Raw genomic sequence first — 19,782 nt, forward strand, 5'->3', positions numbered from 1 at the left:
CACTTTCCTCAGCTCTTCAATTTCCCTGCACCCAGGTCTAATTAGTATACGTGCAGTCAGTTGTGTCGGTTCTTGGTCATGTACATTTTTATTCACATTTAGACTTAACCTTGAGTGCAAGAAGGACTTTGCTAATGGCCTGTAATGTATTTGACACTTTTACAGAATAATACATGCTTTTAACCTATCCTAACGATTAGATATGATCATCAATCTTCATGTTCCATTAGAACATAACTGTGCCCGACTTGGCTGGGTGAAAATGGCAGCTTTAGATATAACAGACCGTTTGTTCAGTTTTGCAATGAAGTATCACGTTAGATTAGAGTGATGATCTTTATTTCTTAAAGGCTAAGAAATGCAGTCAACCTGTTGTCGCTTAATATACAGTATAGTGACACCAAAAATTCATATGTACCAATTATGGCAGCTGATGAGCTTTTCCCTGTGAGCTGCAAGTTACATGTTTTCAGTCTTAATTGTTGAGTTTTTAGAATCTAATGTGATCTATGTGATCGAGAATTACTATGAAAAAGGGTGATTAAAAACTGCAAAGAATAAGACAACGCAAGTGACATATGGTTTATGTGATTGTTAAGAAGATAATTATCTTTAAACTAGTTTGGAAGAGAGAAAATATCCCTGGTTTGTTGATGTTTGCTCATGTCATGTTTAACTACAAATTAGAAAATAATACCCATGTCAAGGTCAAAATGCATAACACAAAAGGATAATCTAATGTGTTTTAACACTAACGGGGATTTCCTTTATGCATTGGTATCAAATTAAGATGAGTGGAATTTAAAAAGGATGGAGCTACGTTAAGGGCAGGAACTCTTGTCTTGCCTATTAATGTTCACTAGAGATGCATCGAAATGAAAATTCTTGGAAACCGAAAATGAGAAAACCAAAGCCGAAAACCCAAAAGAACACAAATTCAATGTCCAACACAACCTAGGAGAGTCTAATAAAGACACTTTGGCTACGTTCACACTGCAAGCCTTAATGCTCAAATCAGATTCATTTACCCCAATGCGACCTGTATCCAATCTTTTTATGGCAGTCTGAACGACCCAAATCAAACTTTTTCAAATGCGACCCTGGTCACTTCGATATGTAGTCCTAAATCCAATACATAACCAATTTTTGGCTATGCGACTGCAGTGTGAATGGCCAGGTAGCATTTATTAATGTCTAAGGTGGATTTAATGCACGTTTGATAGGTTGACGCCATTATTAACAGCTGAAGCTGCAAGGGCAGCATCGCTGCAGGCTGTGTGCTGTCCTCTGGAGCAGGGAGGACAGCGATTAGGGCATCCAACAGTGGAAAAACTGTTGCTGACTATTGTTCTCTGTTTGAGTAACATCACATTCCACACTACAAAATTAGTAATGAAAGTAGTTATGATTCGTGCTGATATCGTATCGATATTGGTATCAGCCAATACTCAAGGCTGCAATATCACTATCGTATCGGAAGTGAAAAAGTTGTATCGGGACATCCCTACTGTTGAACTCCGTCCTTTTCTCGTCAAGAGCAGCTGCGCTCTGAGTAGCTTCACCTGCTCGGACCAGTTGAACAACATCTCATCAGAGCAACAGAAGATCCGTGGGAAAAGTTGCGTGTTGTTGTGGACGAGACTATCAATGTCAGGGTAATGCACTGACTGAAATGTTTCTTTTTCATATGCAGTGAAATTTTCCAGTTTTCATAAAACGAGTTAATTCTGCTTGTTAAGCAGCACTGATGTGTCCAAGTTTACAGAGAAGTCGATAATAGCACTGAAATGACTATTTTTAATGATTTAAACATCATTAACAGTATTTTGGTGAAGGCTTATTTTGTATCAGTCTTTCCTTAAAAATAGACTTAACATAACACAAGGACATTGGACATGAATTCAGTGCAGTAAATAAATTCAAAATTTCTTCAGTGACACAGATATCGTGATGTATCGTGGATGAAATTTCCCACGATATATCGATTATCGCCGTATCACGCTAATATCGTTATTGTGGGGAAAAATACATCATATCGCAAGGTACCTGGCAATACCCAGCCCTACAACCCATAATTCTTTCAATAATTCTGTGGACTATTGACAAAACTCTAGCAATGTCAAGTAAGAATCAGATAATTTTCTGAATATCAGCCTACCAAAGTGTCAGAGTTCCATATTTCTTAGAAAAAGAAGTTAATTTGAAGCATCACAGAAAACATGTAAACTCTTCTTCAGACCAGCGGAGGCGTCTCTGCGCTGTGGGTGGGCTGAAGCACCAGTGGGCGGCGTGGCACTCACCTCTCTTGCTTCAACGCATACTCTAACATTTTGATCCTCCTTACAAGGTCTTTCTTCAGATTCTCTTGGCCTTTCCTCTCCCCCTGCAGGAACGCTATTTGAGCCTGGGAACACAAAAATAGGATTGTCAGGTTACATTTTAAAGTGAGAATTGCATGCATAGAGTTAATTATTCCATTGTTGTGGAATCTTGAACAGCCGTCAGCTTGCAACAGAAGACTAGACTTTAAAGCGAGTCCCCTAGAGGCAACATCTAAGAACAACTTTTTCTATCAAGACAAAAATAGGATGATGTCAAATGAAAATGTGTGGCAAGATGTGGCTTGTTCTATTTTAATCCCACCTCCTCACTCCCAAACACACCAACAGCCCCATCTCTAAGCTACATACAATCCAATCCCTGTGTGCACTGCTGCCTCTTCAGTAACAGGCCGCAGCTGTTGATGCACGTAGTCTGAGTCAGCGCTGCATTACGATGCAGGGTCTCACATGCACTCACGCACGCACGCACACACAACAAAACTGGCAAAGGTCAGCGGTGCACAGAAACACATGCAGCACAAGACAAATCACAGAACACAGATCACATGTTGACCAAATCTGTGGTTCTCCTAAAGGCTGCATAAACACGCGTTACTAAATCACATTGCGATAAAAGTCCCACTATGCATCTCACATTTATATTGCATGATAAATACAGTAGGGGTGGAAATTAGCTCACCCTCATACTTCAGCATAGCGCTGGGCAATATACCTGAAAAATGTATCACGGTATGTGTTTCACATCACTCGATATAGATAATTATTGATTCTGACTAATGAAACGTAATCTTTACCATTTAAAAAGAGGTCAAAAACTATGGAAAAAAGGATTTGTGAGAAGTTCCCTTTTCTGTACAAAACTTATAGATGGATGCCCACCAAGAGACAGTGAGCATTGCAGCAGTACATGTTGCAGGGAATGAAATTAAAGGATGGACCAGGAGCAAAGCAAAACACTCCAGTTATTAAACACTGAGCAACCAGCTTGAGTGCATGCATTCAATATAATGCTGAGATCAGTTTCAGCCCCTTGATTAAGTTGATACTAACTGACAAAAATGTTTTTTTGCATTATTTAAGTGTGAACACAAACAGGCTTAAAAAGTCATAGTTCCAACAGTAGATTTATCATGTTGTCCATCATCTTCACATATGAGCTTTAACGGGCAATCAAAACCAACCTCCAGCAACAATCATATTTTACTTTATTGGATTGAACAGCAAATATTTTATTACAGTTGTATTTAATTCAATTAAGTGGCAAAAAAAATGTAAGGTTGAGGTGAAAGAGCCGTTAATACAGTATGGAGTGTTTGCACAGGAATATGTCGTTAAACACTTTAATTATCTATTTCTGTTATTATTCAGTTTCTTCTCTATTCAGGCTAATGATAGGCCTCCGGGTAATGAGCTGTATGACTGTTATGCTAATAAAAACTAGCTTCACTGTTTGTGTTAGAAAAACTACCGATCTAAAATCTGTTTTTAACAATAATACAATAACTGCTTATTCACCTCTTTGGTTATATTACTGTAAATGTCTATTTATTATCTATACAATAATGATTTGTTATTGAATATATTTGAATTGTATTTCTGACCATTATCGTCCTCAAAACATATACATTTTTATACCGTCAGGAAAGCGTCCAAGAAAATCAAATCCATCTAGTAACCACACGTTTCCCCCAAAGATGAATCAGTCAGTGAAGATTGCAATTTCAGAGATATTTTGAATAAATACTGAAGGTAAATAGACACTCAAACAGTGCACAGGCATACAATAGTTGCAACCAAAACAACAGTATGTGTAAACCTACTCCGATCCAACATCAACAGTTAACATTTTAAATTGACTGCATATTGACTGAATAGGCTGCCGTTCGCTCCGCATGCAGAGGATGGTGCGAGTTTGAGTGGGCTGAATCACAGTTTCACAGGGATAACAAGAAGCTCTGCAGCTCCCTGCAAAAATGAGTCATGACAGCGCTTCAATCTGCCTCCTGTGAATATGAACATTTTCTTAGCATCATAGCAGTTTCCTGCAAAGTCACAACAATGTGCCATTAGCATCAACAGAGATTTGAAAGATACAATCAGATGCAAAGTGTCTGCGTAGACGTACTCCCACTTCTATTACTTTAAGGTTCGGCATCAAACAGCATCCCATACAGTATTCAGGACTGACAGTAACAAAAACAAACAAAAACACAAAGGAATGACTGAGAATGTTTCAACATCCAGATTCATTTACATTAGGTTTACCTATAAAGTTTGTCATAGAGAAGGAGGACAGCAGATAAAGCCGCAGATGAATGTACATTATGACAAATAAGGTATTTGTAGAATAGTAGAGATCAGCCAGGGGCTAAACTGGTACCAGGGACAAAAGACTACAAAACCTGAGGTGATAATAGGATTATTTTACACCCCTTCACCTTTTTTGATGGATGTTGGAAAAAATAAATAATAAGCATACAGATTAGTAAATAGGAATACATTTCTATAGGTAATATATTCCTGTTTGGATTGGGAAAGACGTTGGTGCTCTAAAAATAACCAACCTAGTGGCTCCAATTCAAATATTAGAGAGATATGGGGAAGTAACTGGGCCCTCTTCAGACTTGTAGAAATACCTGGAGTGTAGGGTAAAAACCAGTCAAAGTCAATAAATCTTCCAGATGTCAAAACTTGATTGAGTTACAGAGTGTAAATTCATATTAAAGAATTTTAAAAACAGCATATCTGTCTGCTTGAATTGTTAGAATAAAGCAATACAGAACCAATCACAATAATTCACTTTAGATAACTGATCTAAAGGTCAATTATAAAACATTTTTTATTCATTTACAAATTTGTATAAGAATTGTCTTTGGAGTGATTTATATAAACCTTTAGCCTCAAACACGTAATATACCTTTATATCAGTGTCGTATTATGTCGTCACATTAGGGGAATGTACAGTGGATGGATTTTGAAGTTGCACTTACCACGAAACGAGATAAGTGGGTATGTGCAGCTGGACAAGGAAGACACCTTTAAACGGGTAAGTCTACGTTATAATCAGAACCATCAGATGCCCTACATCTCATAAATTCAGTTCATAGTATGTAAATGACACATTTCCTAGTTTGTCAAACATGTCAACCTGCTTTTTATTGCATATGCAGCTTCTTAAATCGCCTCTCATTCCCATAGTCAACTTTACTCAAGTCTTAAAGTTGTTATGTCTTTGTCCTTTTAAGTTGAGTATCCCTATAATTCAGGCAGAAGGCTTGACATGTCAACAACAAAGATCACACACAAACTCATTTTTCACTGCAAATTAAAGCCTACATCTGTGCTGATAGAGATAGCGAGTAGCTTGTTTGCTTTCTTATTCACACAAAGCCCTGGCCCTGGGACCCCTGGCGTCCAGCCGCCTTCGATATAAAGAAGAGTGCAGCTCTGGCTTGCCATGTCTCCTGCATCAAACATTAACCTTGGGAGGAATGCAATGAGTCAACTCTGGCCATAAAGAGACACAGGAAGCATTTAATTCCCGGCCTCACACTGACTGCGTTATTGCACTGTGGGATAAGGGGCTCCTTAGTCTGTTGAGTAAGAGACGGCCTCCATGGGAGTGAAGGGCTTTTCAGAAACAGGATGAGACGGGCTAATAGAGGCTAAAGAATAAGACTGAACCCTCATCACTTACTATATTGTTACTTTAGCATTTAGCCAAGATTAGTGTAGGAGAAACATCTACATCTACTACTACTACTATTTCAATGGGGACAAAGTCAAAAGAGCAGATATATTTATTATATTTGTGTCAGCTCCAAACTAGAGGTGGGAACCTTTGGGTACCTCGCGATACGCAATTCAAAGCTCACGATAACGATTATCTCACGATATGGCGATACTGCGATTATCGATATATTGGTAAGAAATAAATCTACGATAATCTATAACATAAAAAGATTAAGTGAAAAAATACAAATTTTATTTTATATCTCTGAAAGACAATAAATTGAAAAAGTGTCCTATGAACAGTGACACTATTTTAGTGCAACATTTCTGTAAATAAGTGTCAACATACCAATGTAAATGAATAACTATCTCCAATAGTGCTTTCTGTAAACAAAAAATAGGGTCTTTCTTACCAGTGACATCATTATAGGGCAATATTCCAGTAAACAATATATTGGTTCTTTCAACAGTGACAACATTTTCTGAAAAACAAAAAAGGTTTTGGAAAAAAAAAAAAAAAAATCGATAGCGCGAGCATGTCGATAATCAATCGTGCGAAAAAAATATCGTGATATATCGCCGTATCGAGATATTGTCACACTCCTACTGTAAACCACACATGATTTATACATCGAGACAAACAATTCAGCCAAGAGACCTGATCTTTTTTAACTTAATTTCCAGTCTATTATCATATGATCTAATGCACACACATCATTGTAATTAGGAAGCACATGATGAAAGTAAGGATTTATGAATGCCAAGCATGTTTTCTTCCAGACTTGTTCTGCGTGTCCATACCACAAAGAGTCCCTGTAATCTGCACAGAGTGAGCTCTGTGAAAAAACACCCCAAGTTCGTCACTGCAGCCGCTCTGAGCACATTCTACGTCTAAAAGAATATTTAGTGGATACTCATAGACCCTCAGGGCTTGCACCAAAAACAAAACCATTGCACACTTCAGCCTCGCCAGCACAGCCCAGCTCAAGAAGGCAGAGAGACGGATGGAAATCCCACATTTACATTGTAAACAACCGTTGTGTGAACACCAGCCTCTCTCAGAAACTGCACACCAATGCGCACCCTGATGGCCAACATGATAACAAGCCAAGTGCATTCCACACATGCCATTTCTCTAGTGGCTACAGAAAAAAATACCACAACAAAAGTTGTAAGATGAAGTAGCAAATCACTGAAAATTGTTAGTTATCTTAGTCCTCTCAATAGAACATTCGCTCAACTTAACATTTATTTCATAAAGACAATAAATCAGGTTCGAGGGTTCAGTTAAAATCAAAATCTGCCCAGAGCTATACTTTTATTCCTCTATTTTTCAAGCAATGTATGCTACCAGCTTGTTTAACTAAGATTCCATTGCCCCATGAAAAGCCTGTTGATACACCTACTATATTATAGTTTATAGCTTTCTGCATTTAATGGTTTTTAAAATGACAAAGCAAGAAGCTTTACAAGTAATCCCAAAACATAAAGATGTAAATATTGGGGATTAAAATTTGATAATTAGCTATTAGTACTTTTAAGGCACAGTCCTGTAAAGTTATTTAGTCTTTGTTGTAACTTGTGCTCTATAAAGTAAGATTTAAGTAAACTCTTTTACAGCTTGCGCCAACACATTTTGTATACCTTTGACAGATCAATTCATTTGAATTAGCCCTAATGATGATGAAGCCTGGAACATCTAAATATTATTTTACAGCAACACATGACTGAAGTTTTAAAATGTTAATATAAATACATCATTTACGGTTAGGGCTGGGCAAAACATCGATTTAAACGATTAATCGAATTTGTAGATTTTTATTTTGCAAATTCGAATAAAGAAAATAATACATTTTAATTTTTTCTTTTTTTTCCCACCATAGTTTTTTTCGCGTTCCGATGTGAGCCAGCCCCTTCTTTGTTTACATTTGTTTGCACTTTGAGTAGGCTATATGTATGCCACAGGCATGTTTAATTTTTTATTCACACTATGCTGAGATGCTAAGAGAAGAGTTTACTTTTTTTGTTGTAATGTTATACAGTTAGTTATAAAATATGTAGTTATCTGATTTAAAGCTTGAAATTGTTGAATGACAGAGCCTCATTTACTTTTTATTTTGGGATTTTTCTATGCATTTCAACTCTTGAGGACAATCACAGCAATAAAGTTGCAGTTTTGACAATATCTCAGTCATTTTTAAGTGCATTGAAGAAAAGAAAAAAAAAAAAATCGAAAATTGAATCGAAACTCAGATTTTTCTTTAATTAAAAATTAAAAAAAATAGGAGAATTTTTTTTAGGCAAAATTGAAAACAATTTGGATTATAGCACATAACTTCCCTTTCTTTATACATCATAGATTGATTTATAATCCAGTGCTGGTATGCACTTAGGGTTGGCTAAAACAGGGTCTTGTAGCTTTTCTTTTTTACTTCGCACCTCTTTAGTTAGTTAGTGTGAAGTTTGTGCTGCAGTGCCATCTTATAGGGAATGTAAACAAAGGCCTTAACACAGGATTATTAAGGACATTAGTGCTGCATTATTACATAAGCTTTGTTATGTGCTCACAGACACAGGACGATGAGCTACATTTTTACTGTCAAGTGTTTAACAGCTGGAAAGCTCAGTCACGAGAAAGAAACACTGAAGCAGCAACAAAATTAGCTGGACAACAGGAGGTAAATAAAGAGAGGTTTTGAAAACAATGCTATAAATCTTTTGTGGAATAATAAGTCTGTCAATATTAACCACACCATAACCAAGAGTAAAACTGGTAATCAAATGCTCTATCCGTTTATGCGTTTAAGACATTCTTGCAACCAACATTTGTCCCTTAATGAGCATTTTAAATTATCAAAGAATGATGAAATAAAGTTATGACAAAATGTTGAAAGAAAACATTTTACAGAAGAATCTTAAGTCACAGAGCTTTAGGTCACAACTTACTGAATGAAGACAAAAAACATTTCCGGCCATTAAGTCACATCCACACCACCACATAACAAATTAACATCTCCAACATCCTGGTGACCCCAGATTCCCTGTAAATCCAGAGGACACAGGCCACTGTGGCACAACTCGGCAGCTGTCCCACACACCCACATAGACAGATGAAGTCTGAGGGTGAGAATGGAGGAAGGGAGAGTCGGAATTAGACGGGCCAACAAGGCAGCTGTGGGAAGAGGGGAGTAAAGCTCAGAGGGCCAGGCTTTAGTTATCATCACAGCCCTGTGAGGATCTCTAACAAGAAACTGCAGAGTGCAAACACCGATTATAACGTGTCAGTTTGGAGAGTATGGTGATGCCTTTGCTTTTTTTAAACAGTACAAAAATGTTTGCAACCATGTAGTGTTAATATAGAAGCCATTATTTTTTTCATCTGTGGCCAAGGGTATAAAGAAACCAGTACTTATGCTGCCATAGTACTGTTTTTCTTTTTCTTTTTGTACTTCGCTACTCAGAGGCACACAGTGCGAGTGCAAAAATAACTGCAGCTTGGGGGTGGACAGAGTGGCAACTGAGGAATGACGGTGACTCCCATTTCTTGATTTCTGAGCATCATGGTATGTGTCAGTGTATGTTTGCACATGGTTGGGTCGTCATGGCTGCACCTCTGAGAATACCTTCATCTTTTGCGTTAAAAAAAAGTCAAAGCATTCAAGGACTAAGGAATCTAACAGAGGCTGGGTGAGTTATTAATAAATAACAGCAGAAAATATTTAAAATTCTTTCTTTCAATGAAACTTTGATCCAGCAAAGGCCCACGTTTCAGTTGGCAGGCAATAAAAAAGCCACCTTACACCCCGAGTCACCTTCGCCCTTCTCTCACTGTCAGATTATGTCTGTTGATGGATAGTTTAGGGAAGGAGATACTCCATGGGGCAGGGATCTCCCCATAACCGGGGCGCTGATGTGCATGGCGTACACAGGCGCCCATCACTGCAGCAGGGTAATATCAATTAAATCAATATCACACTAGAAATAGGAACACAACAAAAGAGCAATTCTGAAAAAGCAACTAAAAGAAAATACATAAAAATATTCCCCATAGATATTCAGCTGTCCCACTTGACAAAAACAAATAAATCCAATACATGGTGCACTTATTGCATGGCCAGCAGCTCTCCAAACAAACAAACCCATCATCCAGTTTTTGTGTCACTCTAAAGTGCCATGAGAGCAGTCAAATAATTGTTCAGGCATCCAACAAGAAAGCACTCCACAGTGCTGTTTGATAATCAATACATGAAAGCTGAAACAGTCAGCTGATCATTTAATTAGCACAATGGTACAAACTAAGAGCATCAATTGGCCTTATTTCTATACAATCTAACATTATACCGTTAGATACAGTTTTCCACAAAATAAAAGAAATATTCTTAAAGCTTTCTAATAAGTATAATTGCGCTTTGAATGCTTTTCCATTGAACGTTGTTTTGGGAAGGAGCCTCGTAACTCCTGTAAAATCTAGGGATGTAATGATTCACTCAACTCCCGATACGATTTGATTCACGATACTGGGTTCACAATACAATTCTCTCACGATTTATTTTACAAAATGGGACTGTAGACAAATAATGACTGAAAAATATTCCTTTATTTTTTGGAAAATACTGTACTATTTTCCTTTCATTTTTCATTGTCAAAAGAATCCTTTGATAAACTATTCAAAGCAATGCAATTTAACTAAAAATAAATCTTGAATAAAATAAATAAAAGAATACAAATGAAGAATAAGCCTATTAATTTAAATTCTGGTTCTATAGTAAACAATACAAAACTGCATAATAGTTATTTTTCTTTTTAAAAGTGTAACTAAATTTTTTTTTTGTGCCTTAACAACAACAAAAAAACAGTCTGCATTGTATTTACGTCAGATATTTGTTTGGACCAGCAGAGGGCACTGGTAACCCAGTGGTCGGTTGGCATGTAGTTATTCTAGCAGTGAAGAAGAGATGCTATGCTAGCAGACAGAGCTAGTAGAAAAACGTGACTTTTACAGATATTCACATAATATTACAAATATTCTTTCAGTGCTAAAGGGGTAAGGAATCATTTATGAACATGTTTAAGAGTAGAAGGCGGCCAGAAAGAAAGTAGTAGCAGATTCCGCCCGCAGCCTACACTGTTAAACAAGAGAGGGATAAATATATAGCGCCTTCTGCTGTTTAAAACTAATATTAAACATTTCATTATTAAAAAGATTAATTGCTACATCCCTAGTAAAATCTCATCCCACAAGACTTCGCTGCAGGAAAACGGAGGCTCCAAACCTCATAACACTCTGTATTCCTTTGTTGTTTGCCGTCTAATGTTGGAGTAATAATTTTTAAAGTATAATGAAAAGAAATGTCTTGGTCTGCTCTTCTGTCTACACGTACCGCGCCATGTTTTCTTGGAGAAAAGTTGTCATGTGACCAGGGAAGTATAATTGCGGAAAAAGTGTTTCCATAACGCTTTTGCGATACATTTCAATATCTAAACACCTGAAATTCCTCCTCGTGAAAGCATAAAAACTTTCTAGTGATATTTGAGTGTTTTTTCGAAATTCAGGCGTTTCCATTTTCAGTGTTTATTGCGCCATTTATATTTTGCGCATTTCTAAGGGTAATGGAAACACAGCCAGTAACAACATCCCCTTCCTTTTTAATTTAATGTATAAACATGGAAAAAAAAATGTTTGTAGAGTCTGATTCTTGATCTTAAGTTGCAATATATTGTTACACATACTGATCTCACATGTTTGGTTCAGTACCATCATTGAAAGTATGAACAGTTTATTAATTGTCCGGTTATCAATCACCATTGGTCTGTTGTTAAACCACGAGTGACGGCAGCCAATTAACAATGCAGAAACAACTCAGTGTTTGTGCTTTTCCTGTAAAGAGGAGTGGCTCCAAGCATGACCTAACAGGCTAGCAGGACAGCATTCCTCCAGCTGCCATCTCCTTCCTACACAACCTCCACTACAGTTTACATCCATGCAACCACCAGCCATTTTAAATAAAACTAAAACAGACACAACCAGCATGGCACGGTCGCTTTAAGGAGGTGTTATCCAGTACCACACATTCAGTTTTGAAACTGTCACCTTAACACAGATTTGAAGCTAAATTATTTGAAGTGTGCGTTCATTTAAGATTTAAGCCTGCGTGGGTATTTCATTATTCATACAAATCTATTTCTGTTCACTCTGGCACTTTTAGGGAAAGTTAAGCTTGACAACACAAAGACAGGTAAAAGTACAGTAAATCACACACACCTACAACACACACACACTTTATTCAAGGACACCGCAAGGTCATATCTTTATGTGTGAGCTTTTCATGGACTGTTAGTGTTTAACTAAAGTATAATTTATCCACAAAGAAATGCAATTTTTATTTATTCATTGGATCCCCATTTGCTTCCACCGTGGTGGTTGCTAATTTTCCTGGGGTCCATAATTTCAATTTATTTTTTTAAATCAAGATTCCAGTATATGTAAGAATGGAAACAATTTAAAGACAGTTAAAAATAAACAGAAACATTACATTAAAAAAATACATGATGTATACATTAAGATTGGGAAAAACAAAATATGATTTTAAAGCATTTTTAAAGATTAAATTGACATGTCTTTCAGGTCCCGAGGCAATTTGTTCCATAAGTGAAAAGCTCTAAAAGACAGACATTTGTAAGACTCTTTCTTAAAAAAAGATGCGTGGGCCAGAAGTTCAGGATCTTTCAGAAACCAAAGAATGTATACACACTTATAATGTTTAGAGGAGGTTACTTTTGACAAACAAAAATTGCCCATGTCACTTATTCAGCACTCAAAAAAACCACCACTGAGACTTACAGTGTCTTCTTCATGGATAAACTGGCTTCATGAAACAGGAAGTTTACCACACCACAGAGATTGCTGCATGCTGCCGATGATTCAAAACCTTTTCTAGGGGAAATACGTCACTATGCTTAAACAATACAAGGTCTCCCTCTACTCTCCTGTCTCTGTTAGCGGAAGGCAGTGTGTTTAGTACGGGGCTACTAAAATGGGCTGTCCCAATAGAGTCAACTGTTATTAAGCAGCTAAAAACAATGAGAAAACCACAACATTTCCTTCAAAAGGAAACCAAACCGCCTTCAGACAAACCATCTTTTAACTCTGGCATAAATGTGTTACGATATACAAAGGACAAAGTATAGGGTTTCAACTAGAAACTACATTCCATCATTCTCCAAAATTAGCAGTTGCCTTCACTTCCAATGGTCATAAATGAAAGGCTCATAATCTATTTTAATTGATACCTCCGCAACTGATTTTGTTTACTGTGTGTCATTTTTATTTACACTGTGAATGACCAACAGCCCTAGCATTGGTGTAAATGACCACAGACATAGAAAGGGGAAAAAAGCATTGCATATCTCTTGGATCATGACACCTGTTAGTGTATGGGATATATGATGCAGTAGCAGTGAATGCTGACCCGTGTTGTGAGAACCAACAACAACCTGCTGGATGTTTGGTCCAACTGGTTTTTAAACAGAAATATGTCTGTGACAACGTTTCTGTGAAAACCAACCAGGACATTTTATTGAAAAAGCAGAAAAGGTTTTTGAAAATAATAAAATAAATCTTAAATCCCAAAAAAAATATATATATATATATATATATACATTATTTTTTAAATCAATAACGCGAGCATATCAATAATAGATCGTGCGAAAAAATATCTTGATATATCGCCGTATCGAGATACTGTCACACTCCCATTGCTGTGTGTAAGGCACCAACACATGATCAACTTACCGTAATAGAGAGGTGGTTATATTGTTACTAGGGATGCTTTTGGTTAACAGTTAACATATACATAAATTGATTAATACTAATGGTTGATTTTTATTAAAATTAGTGACTTACTGTATGTCAATCCACTCATGGGAACATGTCGATATATGCAACACGTACGAAAACGTGAAACAGGTGCACACTTTGCAGCAATGAAGCGAGCAAAACGGAGCTCTGTATGTACGATGAAGTAATTTGCAAATAATGTTGTACAACCAGGAACAGTTTTTACTATAGGCAATGTGTGCGAGCGCCCTCCCCCCACCAAAAAAAACAAAACAAAAAACTAGCCAGTTTTCTAGACTACCGCTCACTTCCAAGTTAAGTTAGTGGAGTGAGCGATTCTATTATAACGTCAACTGGCTGCTGAGACTCATACAGGTTGTGTGTGCCCCGTATGACGACACACGCCTTGGTCAGGTATGATATTATCCATCCTGTGTGAGAGTCTCAGAGGAGAGGCAAGGACGAGGAGAGCGGCGTTACATCAGTGATCTGATCCAGCCTTACACTCCTGCTCGGGCTCTGAGGTCTGTGGATCAGAATCTCGCACTCGTTTTCAGACCAGAGGAGCCTGTTGCTCCCAAGCCTTGGAACAATCTTCCACTCTCTCTGCGTTCAATTGACTCTGTTGACACCTTCAGAAGCCCACTTAAGACTTATTAATTTGTTCAAGCTTTTAATTAGCTACTAGTCTTGGGCTGTTATGATTTTGTGCTGTCTTGGCCTTTTATATTGTGTGTACTTCCTAATTTTAAACTGTGTTGTGAAGCACTTTGAGGCTTTTTGTCTGTGGAAGGTACTATATAAATAAATGTTACTTACTTACTTACTGTGTGATTGGAAAATTCCTAATACTCCACTATTGTTTATGCTTGTATTTGCAAGTACAAAAAAATAAAGCCATACGGGAACATTTTTTTTAGGTCACGGTACTTCTGAATGGGTCATTCAGTCTGTGACTGTCACTGTCGGACACTTTGTGACTGCACTGCAGTATTATTAAATTGTCTTATTCTACTTGAAGTGGAATTATGCCATAGGACTAGAACCCCCACGCCCCTAAACACACCCCCACTCACTGATTCTCAATAGAACATTTAAATCATAATGGTAATGGTTATTAATGAGCGATGGTTATTATCAATTATAAACATCTTTTAAAATGAGCATACCTAAGGCTCACCGGTGTTTATCTTACAAAAAATAAATCGGAATATGTTAACACTGTTATTCTTATGATTAATATCAAATGTTTACTATACATAATGAATATAGAGACACTATCCAGACTAAGATCAGCAGTTGCCTTTATATTATTTATTTTTATCATCTATATATTTTTGTCTTCAAGTGGAGAGTTTTTATGTTCTCCTTGAGTAGTGGCTAGGCTCTCAGGTTTCCAATTTTAACTTAATTTCGAACATGTGCGAGTAACACAAGAAAGTAAACGGAAAAAAAAAAAATACCAAAATCAATGAGAAAAGTCAAAACAACAATATGAACCCAACTAGTTTCAAAATTAGTAGGATGAAGCATAAGTCTATTTATACCATTACCTACCCCCTTCTCCACTACTCAATTAACAATCAGTCTCCTCAAACATTACATATTTACAAAAAATAGACTAAATCGATACATTAATAATCAATGAAAAGCATCCAATTATTAAATGTAGGCCTGAAATGATTAAAACAGTTGTTTAAACCGACTAAACTGATAAGGAAATACTGTAAGTTTTTAAAGTGTTACCAAAACCACTGGGTCTTATTTTTGCTTTTCTGCATACTATTTTCTTGAAGCACCACTGGCCTCACTCCTGCTATTGAACTGTTGCCTGGTTACCAAAAGAAGCATTGAGCACTGTCAGCTGAGCATGTCGAAACTAACAGTGAAAGTTTACTGAAAAGAAAAAGACAGCAAGTGTCTAGCGAGTGAGGGCACTACACACTAAACAAACACAGCACTGTGCGGAGTTTCCATTGCCATGCAGCATTAGCTTTTCATAACAGCACCTCAACAGGAAGCATCCAATGAAAGCAGCACACTCAACAGGTCAGGTGTACCTTCCCTGCAAAACAAGTTTACTTTAAATCAAGGCAGAGATACACATGGAATTATGCATCCAAAACAACAATGCACTTACCATGAGTATAATTGTATACAAAACTAAAGCGGTCATGAGTAAATGGATGGGTTTTTGGTTTGAGCCGCCGTATTTCACCAGGAATGGTTTAGCTGTATTTGGCTCCGAGGCATAAAAATTGCACAAACCCTCAGTAATTTAAACATTTCAAAGTGCTGGAATATAACATTTTACATAAAAAGAGAAATGAAATGTCTATTTACAATAAATGACATGTTTTTATTCAAAGGAAGCTGTAAACGTAATTATTTTGCGGTTGGACAAGCCCCCCCAACGGATATTCGTTCAAACATACTGTAACTACAAGTGTTGCACAATATCACAGCCAAATAAATGTCAAATTCAAGTTTATGTGCCTTAATTTTTAAACTAAATGTCAAACTTTATAGTTTATTGTAAAACTTGGGGGAAAACATATTGTTTCACCCTAATTTAACAATGTGGTTGTATTTATTAGGCCTTTAAGCAATAACAATCCATTTATTTCCATTAGTTATGGAATAAGATGAAGAAGCATAAAGACTGCAAAACGCACACTTTCGTTTCTCATATGATTAATCGGCTTCAAAATGGATAGAGTAATCTATCAAAAGAAGAATTGTGTACAGCAGCCCTAAGTAAATGCAGTCAATCTAAATATACTGGTTGGTACAATATGAATGTGTGCATTATTATTCAGTGTTTAAACTGTACGATAGTGAACTCGCTTTCATTTTCACAGGCTCACATAGTGAAAATGCTAGTAAGGCAGAATCCAATGGATCATCACCAGGTAAAGGTGATATAAAGCCACCACCCTGCAGTCAGCCACACAAACGTAGTAAAACACTGTGACCTTTACATAGAACAACCGGAGCAGCATTTCAAAATCAGTGCTCAGGAGTGGCAGTGACATGGCACTGCAGTTAGCTTAAGATAAAAACAAGAGCTAATGACACCAACCTAAGTATGTGTGTGTGCTGTTTCTGTCACAGGAGAAAAAGCCAAATAAGTGTCTTCCTTCTCCCACATCAATGTCTTTCTGACTTCAGAGGTAGTCCCTGCTATAGGTCTAGGCGGGGTGCTATACCTTAGCTCTGAGAAAGCACTGACTGAGTGCTGTGTGTAGCTAAACTACGTTTGAGCTAAACGTCACTCACTTTGCCTAAATATGTAGTGGGGGTTTTAATCGTGCAAGCATTTATTTCCGCTAGTCTGTGAAGCTGATATTAAAGCGGGACGTGATACCGCTGTTATTTAAAGAGTAAAGGTCGAAATAAAATCATCGTGCAGTTAGGTCAAAGCGGCGCTGCAGCTTCTTTAGCTTCTAAGCTAATGCTAACAAGCTAAGAAACGATTAAAGACTCAAAAGGCAGCCGCTCAGTGCATCAAATACAATGCTAATACAAACGCAGTCTATGTTTGAGTATCGTATGGTTTCTCACCTGTAATTCGGCGCGCTCCACCTCCCATTGTGCCCTTTCCACTTCGAAACGGGCCCATTCGTGCTGCAGGAAGTGCAAGATCCCCGGGATACTGTACTGCGCCCGAGCTGCCTCTCCAGCGTCGCCATCAGGAAGAGGTCCTTTCCCACCGCCGGGTAAAACCGAGTTATTATTGTTGTTAAAGAACACACCGGGCCCCGCCTGTTCGTCCATGGCCGGGCTCGGTGGAAAGCTCAGTCCGTTGTCTATAGCTGGCTCGATGCGCAGGATCGCGACGGACGGACGGCGCTCCGTCTCTCTACGCTCGAGGGAATGAACTCACTTTCTGACAGCTAGCTGTCAACGGGTGACGTCAGCAACAAGGCCCGCCCACAGCAAGTAGTCTAACGGGCGCTTGATTCAGAGACCCGCACGTCCCGCGGGCCTTTCCTATTTAAGTCCATTTCCGCCGATAAAAAAAACAACAAAAAAAATTTAAAAAAAAAGAAAAAAAAACTCTAAGTCATAATTACGTTGTACGTTCTCATAATTGTGAGATACTATCGTATGACATACTAAGTCATTATATGAAATAAGATACTATCTCATTATTATGACATACTATCTCATAACTATAATTATCCATTAATAATCATATTTACTATCTTAAAAAAAATTGGAAGTATATCATAAGTATAATTTAGTATGTCATAAGAATTACTAATAATTTTGCTTTTCCTTGTGTTTAGTTGTATTTTTTACTGGTGAAAATTGGCCTCCGTAGTTTTCTTCTCCTTTCGCCAAGAATAGCAAGAATAAGACACCATAGTTTCCATTCTCTCATTAAATGATTCTAACACCACTGTAAATATCATCAAACCTCAGCAAGATCAAACTGCATTCAAATGAACAGTGAAATATTACCATACTCCATGACAGGTGACTCTTCCTATAGACAGACAAGCCCTTAAGAAAACAAAAGCCTCTCTTTAAAAATGTTTCATATTAACTAGATCCTTTGAGATCAATATTATTTCCCATTAAAAAAAAAACACATTTTTTGCTAAAAATGACTTTGGGTTTTTTCTCTATTCCACATTTTTTTATTTCATTTATTCATTTGAGCAGCATATTACAAACTTATCTATCTATAAAAGCAAGAAAGGTCTGTGTGTGTGTGTCTTTTACATAACAATTTTAAAACAACTTACCCCTCATCTCTTGTGCATCATCCTAAATCATCACAAACTTTCAGCGTATACTCATGCAAACAACACATGCATGAGTCTATGCTTGTACATTTTTAACAATAGTTTATGGTCGTACAATCAAAGGAAAAAGACAAGCACGATTTAAATTCATACAAATAACAAAGCACATATCTTACCTTCAGTTTATGGTCATACAAAGTGTTCAAATAAGGATTTATCATTTATAGTTATACAAAAATAAATACGCCATACAATAATGAAAAATGACAAGTATTCTCCAGCATATTTCCCAAAGATAATATATTTATACATTATCTTAAAGTGCGCACAGAGTTACTCTTACCTTGGAGATACACCTACTTTTAAGGATAGTGTGAATGCAATGCTTTCTCATCACACATTCTCCTCTTAAATTACAATTTCGCTCTCTACTTTTAAACAATTATTGAATGTTTAAAGGGAGAAGATTACGACTTGCTTTATACATCACAAGAAGAGTTTTACATTTATTTAAGTCTTCAGGTTTCAATATGTGAGATGTTAAAAACAGCGCATTTGTATGATCCCTAAATCATACATTATGAACAAGTCTTAAGGCTTTTTTGTGAAGTTTGTAGAATGGATTTAAATTAGTTTCATAAGTGTTGCCCCAAACCTCAATACAGTAGCTGAGAATTAACAAACTATACTGTAGATAATGTGTGATGCAGATGTCTAGCTCTGGACATAACTGATATACTTCTTGCCATTTTTGATTGTATATTTGCTATAAGAGGTTTCCATTTTACATTATCACTTAAAAATCACACCCTGAAGTTTATATTCGTAAACTCTCGATTTCCATATACATTTTTTTTTTTACTTCAGTGTCTTTAATTTGTAGACCAAAAACCATAATTTTTGGTTTTCATGATATTCATTGACAATTTGTTATTAGCAAACCATTGTTTTTACTTATTTAATTCTGTTGAGATTTCAGTCATAAGAAGCTGTAAATCCTTTCCTGAGCACAAAATAGTCGTATCATCAGCAAATAGTATACCTTTCAGTTTGGTGGAGATATAACAAAAATCAAATATATATAGTAAAAACAATTTAGGACCCAAGATTGATCCTT

The 19,782-nt window shown here is 36.9% G+C and overlaps 1 protein-coding gene across 2 annotated transcripts in view; it reads right to left on the reverse strand.

Moving 5' to 3' along the window:
• The window catches only part of strn (striatin, calmodulin binding protein), a 37,301-nt gene extending 19,613 nt beyond the window's left edge, over positions 1-17,688 (reverse strand). For both annotated transcript variants that reach the window (XM_028469498.1, XM_028469499.1), the window contains exons 1-2: positions 17,476-17,688; positions 2,301-2,404 (exon numbers count right to left, since the gene is read on the reverse strand). In XM_028469498.1, coding sequence (XP_028325299.1) covers positions 2,301-2,404; positions 17,476-17,688 — 317 coding nt within the window. The remainder of the gene's footprint in view (positions 1-2,300; positions 2,405-17,475) is intronic.
• Positions 17,689-19,782: the final 2,094 nt, after the last annotated feature.

Source organism: Gouania willdenowi, chromosome 15, assembly GCF_900634775.1.
Source record: "Gouania willdenowi chromosome 15, fGouWil2.1, whole genome shotgun sequence".
NCBI classification, from domain to species: Eukaryota; Metazoa; Chordata; class Actinopteri; order Blenniiformes; family Gobiesocidae; genus Gouania; species Gouania willdenowi.